The 8,354-nt window shown below is 32.8% G+C and overlaps 1 protein-coding gene across 1 annotated transcript; it reads left to right on the forward strand.

Moving 5' to 3' along the window:
• Positions 1-210: 210 nt before the first annotated feature.
• LOC128551399 (uncharacterized) lies at positions 211-7,523 on the forward strand. The gene is made up of 5 exons (XM_053532246.1): positions 211-799; positions 3,591-3,849; positions 4,314-4,426; positions 5,070-5,170; positions 5,796-7,523. Exons 1-5 carry the CDS (start codon positions 278-280, stop codon positions 6,058-6,060), a joined length of 1,260 nt encoding a protein of 419 aa, XP_053388221.1. The 5' UTR covers positions 211-277; the 3' UTR covers positions 6,061-7,523.
• Positions 7,524-8,354: the final 831 nt, after the last annotated feature.

The raw sequence follows: 8,354 nt of genomic DNA on the forward strand, positions 1-8,354 counted from the left end.
GCATTGTATAATATTTTTTCAAATTCTCTTTAAAAAAAAAAATAAATAAATAAATAAAAATATCCTCTTCAACAGTGAAATGTCTGAGTTAAGTTTTAAACATACTTCATCTATTTGTATATTATGTTAAGTAGAGGGAAACGGAAATTGCAGTCCATCCCATAATGCATTTTTGACGTTCGTGACGTAACACAATTAACGTGACAACGTCACTTGGCGACGGCAAACACATCGGAATACATAGCCATATTTGTGCGGACATTCAATTCCAGCCGAAATGGCTGAAAAAGCCCCGCCAAGGGTAAGATTTATAGGAGTGAAACCAGTTGCCGACGTTTCCGACGACGACATGAATAATTTTACTCCACAAACAGGTAACAACCAAAACTCAGTGGAAAATAAAGTCAGCAGAGGTCAGAATAAATCTAAATTTTTTCCAGTTCCACCACATGTACTGTCAGCACACGATGTACAGTTTGCTGAAATTGACAAGTCATTCCATGAGGTAGAATTAAAGTTTGCAAGCCCGGTCAAGGATGCAAAAGAATTAAAGGTCCACGGCACTGAGGAAGGAAAAAATGAAGATATGGAAGCAAATGATGATTCTGATGAATTTAGAAAGGAAAAACTGAAGAAAAAGAAACTGAAAAAGAATTCCGTTTTACCTTTGGGTGTTACACAAATGGATAAAGAGAAATTTGAAGATTTCACTAAAGATATGGATGCTGGAGAACCGGACTGCAGAAATGACAAGAGGAAGAAAACGAAGAAGGGAAATGGCAAGACAAAAAAGAAGAAGGTAATGTGATAGTAATTTGCTTAGCACAGAAGCAGTGGTAGAACATGAAGCAGTAATAGTAAAAATTGTAAAAAATAATAATAATAATTTTATGTTTTTAACATATAAGTCAGCTAGAAAAAAATGAAAGGATTTTATTTTTAAGAAAATAATGATATGACATTATAATCTATGGTAATTAGAAAATTTAGCATATATCATATAAAAGGAATACAGTAAAACCTGCTTTGCCTTAGCAGCCAACCTGTCTTAAGCAGCCAGTGTCTCATCCCCCAAAATGGTCATTCATTCTATAAATTACATGCATTAAGCAGCCACTTTTTCCCACTCCCCTGGCTGGCTGCTTAAGACAGGTTTTACTGTAAATACGTTACCAATCATCTGCCTCCTACATCTCTGGATTACTGGATATTGTTTTTGTCGCTGTTTTTTTTCTTCTTTAAAAAAAATATAATGTATTAGCCAGCTTTTCCCGATTCATTTATTTAGGGCGATAACAAAAACTTTTTTTTTAAATTTTCAAAATTATATTGACTAATTAAACTCCATCATTAAAGGCCTAGATTTTGGCAGTGGGCCAAGGGATTTCTGTCTTCACCAGCACAGTTGGGGGCTAATGACCATCACAGTATGGTTCCAATAAACAAGTGTCATTGTTTATTGGAGAGTCAGTCTACCCTTCAAGTGTATCAGTTAGAGAGAAGGGGAAACAATGTTATTTATTTTAAATTAATGAATAATTAATAACATTTAAAGTTATACTAGTTTTTTTAGGCATTTCTATGTAAAGAAAAATGTTGTTGATCAAACACAATAATAAAATAACCAGAAACTTATTTACACAATAATAAATAATGAGAAACTTTCATAAAGAAATATGCAAGTTTTTATTTTTTTCAAATTCTGTCTGGAGAATTGTGATATTTCAGAAAAAAGTGACTTTCACTCATCTAAAGGTAACAGAATACTTTAGAAAACATTTGTCTAAAATTGAAAACAGTATGTGCATTTCAAAGTTACAAAGCAAAGCATGAAAAAAGTCACTTTTTGCAACAAACTAAAAATGAAAATTGAGTATAGATGGAACACAATAATTTTATATTATTTTTTTGTCAGCACAAAGAACTCATGAAGTTTTCACTATACTTGTGTTTTATTATCATTGTTATTTTCAATATTATTACTGTATCTTTTATCATCCTATATGTAATTATTATTATTATTATTATTATTATTATTATTACATTAAAGTAATAGTTATTATCATCGATATAATATCAAAATAATAATTATTATTATTATCATTCCACATTCACAGAAGAAAAATTAATTTCTTTCAACTCCACTGCACACATCTTCATGGTCCAGTTGGGGTCCCTGCTGTGCTAATTGCCCTAATCAGTAACTGTTACATAATCGCTGATAAGCAGCAGATAAGATGGGAGTTGTATATTGGATTTGGGGGGGGGGGGGACACTTATATAGTAGCGAATCTAGGCCTTTAAAATCAATGAAGATGAGGATAGAACAGATAAGTAAGAATACTGCACGAAATTTGTAAAAAGTCGGTATTGCATTGTAGTATAATTTAAAATCATTTTTAATGAAATTGAACGCTCTGATTTAGACTAATTTAATCGTCTTCAACATTAAAAAAATATTGATAATCTTCAGTTCTACTTAAAGGCCTAGATTCACTACTATATAAGTGTACCCCCCCCCCCCCCCCCCCCCCAAATCCAATATACAACTCCCATCTTATCTGCTACTTATCAGCGATTATGTAATAGCAACTGATTAGAGGGCAATTAGCACAGCAGGGACCCCAACTAGACCATGAAGATGTTGCAGTGGAGTTGAAAGAAATTAAGTTTTCTTTAGTAAATGTGGAATAAAAAAAAATTATTTTGATATTATGTAGATGATAATAACTATTACTTTAATGTTATAATAATGATAATAATAATAATAATTATTATATTATCATTAGTATATTATTATCATTATTATTATTATTATATTACATATAGGATGATAAAAGATACAGTGATAATATTAAAATAATAATGATAATAAAACACAAGATAGTGAAAACTTCCGGAGTTCTTTGTGCTGACAAAAAATATTTTTAGATTTGGAAATTAATTTTCATGTATTCATGTAATCAACATTATTTGAATATAAAATTATTGTGTTCCATCTATACTCAATTTTCATTTTCAGTATGTTGCCAAAAGGGACATTTTTCATGCTTTGCTTTGTAACTTTGAAATTCACATTCTGTTTTCAATTTAGACAAATGTTACTTACAGTATTCTGCAAGCGTTAGATGAGTGAAAGTCACATTTTTCAGAAATATCACAATTCTCCAGACAGAATTTGAAAAAATAAAAACTTGCATGTTTCTTTAAGTAAGTTTCTCATTATTTCATTATTGTGAAAATAAGTTTCTGATTATTTTATTATTGTGTTTGATCAACAAATATTTTTTTTTACATAGAAATGCAAAAAAAACTAGTATAACTTAAAAAGTTATCAATTATTCATTTATTTAAAATAAATTACATAATTTCCCCTTCTCACTAATAGATACACTTCTAAGGTAGACTGGCTCTCCAATAAACAATGACCCTTGTTTATTGGAGCCATACTGTGATGGTCATTAGCCCCCAACTGTGCTGGTGAAGACAAAAATCCCTTGGCCCACTGCCAAAATCTAGGCCTTTAAAACAACCCCCCCCCCCCCCCTCAATTTTGTGAACCATTCTTACGAATGTTCGGTTGCCAACAGAAAAAAGGAAAGAAGGAACCAGTCGTGGAACCGCAGAACACTTTAACGGCAAACAAGAAACCAGAGCAGAAAGTGGAGGTGATTGAAGCCACAAAGAAGATAAACAGTGACAAAGACAAGCCCGCAGACGACAAGAATAAAGTCAGAAAACTGCCCTGTTGCTTTGGTTTCATTGCCACCTGGCTTGCCAAAAGGAAACAGAAAAGACGAGACAAGAAAAGAAAAGCGATTGCCAACAGATCCGGCCTGCCAAATCTCGGTATGTTGTTAGTAAATCATATATCAGAGAAAACTTGATAAATGAATATAAGTTGTTTTTTTAATTGTCTGGGCCTATTTTGAGGTTTCTCTGCCAATTTCGTATTTTTTAAATGACTGTATAGGTCATTGATGCTTCAATGGTAAAAATAGGGTCACATTTAAATGAATAAAGCAGATATTGAAAGTACAATCGCTGTGTATTTGAAAAAAACAAACAACAAAGAAAATACTTGAACCCATGACTATATACAGTTGAAACTCGGTATTTCCAATTCCAAGGGATCAAGCGTTTTACTTGAATTATATTTTGTGCACGTGTTCTCCGTACGGGAATTGAAAATGTCTTCGAGATAGCAGTAATTTTGAGATAAATGGTTCGAGATATCGAGTTTTAACTGTTAATTATATTCAACAGCGAAATTCATCCAGTGTTAGTTTATAGTTGACATTATATATTTGCAGTGCAATATGAACACAAGAAGGCAAGGGGAGGTGAAGCTTTTGTCATAGAGGTTGATAGTAAACCTGTCATAAAGAAGCCGCTCCTTCCACCAATAAAACAAACAGACGGACCTGTAAGTATAATACTTAGATACAACATATTCTAAATGAATGAATAATATTCGAAATAAGAAAGTAATATTGCAGTCTCCAATGAATGCATAGGCAACATATATTGTAACTTCTAAATGAATGAATATGATTTCGAATTAGACTACCAGTAGTTCTAAATTAATGAATTAGAAGCAAACTTTGACGGACAATATTACAACCGCCAAATGAATGAATGACATTCAAGGTTAGATGGGCCATCATCGTAACTTGTGAATGATTGAAAAAAGTAAGATTCAAAATTAGACGGACAAAACTGCAACATAGTACTCAAAGTAAGACGTACAGGTCATTATTACAAACTCCCGATTAAATGAATAAAAATCAGTACTGCAACCTCTAAGTGCATGAACAATATACAAAGTCGGACAGGCAATATTCCGATATAACAGCTAAACCACAGCATTCGAAAATAGTCCACATTCATGCGTTTGTTTAAAACAATTCGCATGGAGCCGATATAAAGCAATACTTCATTCCCCTTCGTGTCAAAAGACAAGAATTTGTAAATGCATGTGTACATATATAAGAGCATATAGCATATGTAATTGAATACGGACAGAGGTTATTGATTCTGAAGTTGTAGAACGTATAATGTCCATTTAGATTCGCCGTGGCGCTGACAACAGGCTTCAGACAGCTGAGAAAAGGAGGGCCGATGAATTGGCGAAACGAAAAGCTGCTACAGAAACCTATGAAAGAAAAAGGTAAGTGTAACTTGTCTCAATTTTTAAAAAAAGGTATAAAATCGTTGTTTCTTGCATGCTGGACAGGACATTCCTGTCTTTTTGCCGATTCTGGAAAGACTAATCTTACACCCTGGTGTGCTAACTCACGCGCTGTAATTTATGAATGTACGCTACTAGAATAAAATAGTGCTTTTAAAAAAGAAAAGCATTCGATTTTTAAATTTAAAAATACGGCATGCAAGAAAAAGAATCTATCACTCGTTGAAGGTGCGGATGGATATATCTGGCTCTCGGGTAACTGTTTTGCTGTAACTCGGCAGAGCCTCGTTATCGTGTAAACATTTACCCTCCAGCCAGATATTTCCATCAACAGGTGAAAGATTCTTTTAATTCCCGATGTGAAATTTAGTAAAAGCGTTCTCTGAACTATTTGCCAAAGCTGCTTCATTTATATCATAGGCTAAAGATACTCGGCAAAATGTATAGATTCGGAACTATTTGGGTGTTCTTCAGAGATAAACTTTGCTAAAACAATGATCAACATTTAATCTTAAGTAATGTTCAACAGAGTTAAATGTCCGATCATTTAAAGCTTATGTTAGGAAGCTATTATTGTGTACTCTGAAAATAGAAATATTTTCAGGAAAAAATGTAAGGCAAGAAAGTCAGAACTTGACATAGACTTCAGGAATAAAGCCGATCTTAACATCAGATTCAAACAAGCCGACGCTGAAAGGAACCGCAATAACCTAAGCCGCCGCACAACAACAGCGACCAGGCCTGTTACATCCATCCGGTCTTCATCCTGCGAATCTGTGAGCATTGAAGGTGATCCATGCGCATTTATTGATGACGACAACGATCCAGACGCATGGAAAGTCGACGATGTCGACATCTTCTCCTACTAAACTGTATGCACACCGACTGCCTCCTGAAAACGGTAGACAAAATAAACTTTGCTGGTCACATTACAGGACGTAAAATACGTAAAAATTCAAAAGTTTTATTCGTTTGATAAGCTGTAAATTGTTTACTTATTGAATGAATGATAAAAACAAAGCAGATTATGAAATAACGATTTTGATTGACATAATGTCGAGGTTTGCAGTTGTTTTTTTCTGTGTAAAATCAAATACTTTGTACTCTGAGATTTGACCTATTTTAGTATCAATATGTGCTTTGTAATTCCACTTGATCAAATCCGATTTTTTTCTTCAGTTAAAAACATTTTTTGTTGTTGAAATATTTGATATTTATCAATTCAAGGGATATCTTTATTGCAGATTACGAGTATGTAGTTATTCTGGCCACATCTGTTTTCATGCCATAATATATAAATAAAAACAATAAAATAATCTGAAAAATACAAAAAAAAAGGAATCTACCTCTACAATCATGATTTATCACAGTGAGGTATGAGAAAAAAACGATGATTTTTTAGTATTAAAATATTCCGAAAACCAACAACAATCATTAAAATATGTCCTTAATTACATCTATCTGCATTTGACTTGTCATGAGCAGGTATGATAAATAATACTAAAACAGCTACAAGTTAATTTACATCATCTGGATTAATATTATTCTTTTAAAGAAGGATCATGAAATATCAAAGTGAGACTATTTTCATTTTACAAAGTTTGGCATGTAATAAAACAGTGGTCATCTATTATGAAACTTTTTGTGGATTCTTTTCTATTGATATCAGTTTCTTTAAATTTTTTTTTGTAAATTGATCACATAAAAGATGGTATGAAATAAGACTGTGGCCAGTTATATACGGATTGTTGGTGCTTGGTAGTTTCCATTCTACAAATATCATTTTCTTAGATAGGCATCTTTTCTGTAAACTCCTCTTTGGCATGAATAAAATATTACATTGGTCACTTATGATGCTTTAACAAATTGTTGGCGCTTATCATTTTCTCAACAAATAATCATTAAACACAAAAGTAGTCACTCATCTAAAATTTTGGGCATGAAATAAAACAGTGGTCAGTTATGACAACTTTAGCAAATTACTTTCTATTACAAGCATAAACAGAATATTTGAGAATTATTTTCTGCGAATAAGTTCAAAAGGAATTGAACAGATTTGTATCGTATTTAAGAAATATTCTAAAAACTTCCAGAAATTATATTTACGAAGAATAATATTATCATAGAATTTTTATAATTACTTAAATCAATCACTACACTTTAATATTGTTTTTCTAATTAGAAATTGTTCTGTCACGTGACTCAGCTCCAAATGCATGTCTTTCGTTGTAGGGTGGTTGTCGGTCGTGATTTTGGCATTGCTTTTAAAGAAATCAAGATAAATTTTGTTTTTATCAAAAATAAAGAGTTATAGAATTAGTTAACCAAAGTTTTATTGTATGTAAAACATTTCTTTGTGGTTTATTTCCTTATGACAGAGTTTCTACAATACTGAATAACGAATGACAGAGTTTGACTAAATTTGAATTGTTAATGGATCAACTGAAACAGTGTCTGCCCAACATATAAGACGAGTGTTCAACACCTTTCGTTATCATGACATTTAGCTGATTACGAGAAACTTGGAGGTGGATATTTTACGATATGCTGACAGCAAAGCACAGATCCTCTTTTCCCCTTCAGCGTTAACATCATAATTGTTGGCGCAGAAAACAACAACATAATACTTGAACCCATTTGGAGGTTCAAACAGAGGCCATGACAACCGCTTTCTTGTCCCGTACACTGCTGTCAAGGAAAGCTTACAAAGCATCATGATTCCCATCTATCATATGCACCACATAGTGACATCATTGATACCTTTTCAGTAAGGCCTGCATGCCCATCAGTATTAAAACAGAGAATGTTGAGGCTTGTGTATGTTTAACATTGTCATTATTTATCAAATAATCAAGGCATTCGAGTGGTTTGTCGACTGATTTGTCACGGTTAAGAGTTCAGGAATTGAACAACGAGGACGTTAAACCGGTTGGTTAACTGAACTAAGAACCATGGTAAATTAGACGATAAGCCACAAGAAGGCATTGATTATGATCATTTTTACATGCTCATTAAAATATTTTGTTAAGAATTATGCTTGAATTCATTTATCGGAGAATATACACAGCTTGGCCCCCTTCTTAGTTTATTTGAGTAGTTTATAAAATACCGATGCGAGCGTTCGACCCCACTTGACCTATAACCCCTCGGTCCAAACTAACCA

This window comes from Mercenaria mercenaria, unplaced genomic scaffold (genome assembly GCF_021730395.1).
Source record: "Mercenaria mercenaria strain notata unplaced genomic scaffold, MADL_Memer_1 contig_1055, whole genome shotgun sequence".
In the NCBI taxonomy this organism is placed as follows: domain Eukaryota; kingdom Metazoa; phylum Mollusca; class Bivalvia; order Venerida; family Veneridae; genus Mercenaria; species Mercenaria mercenaria.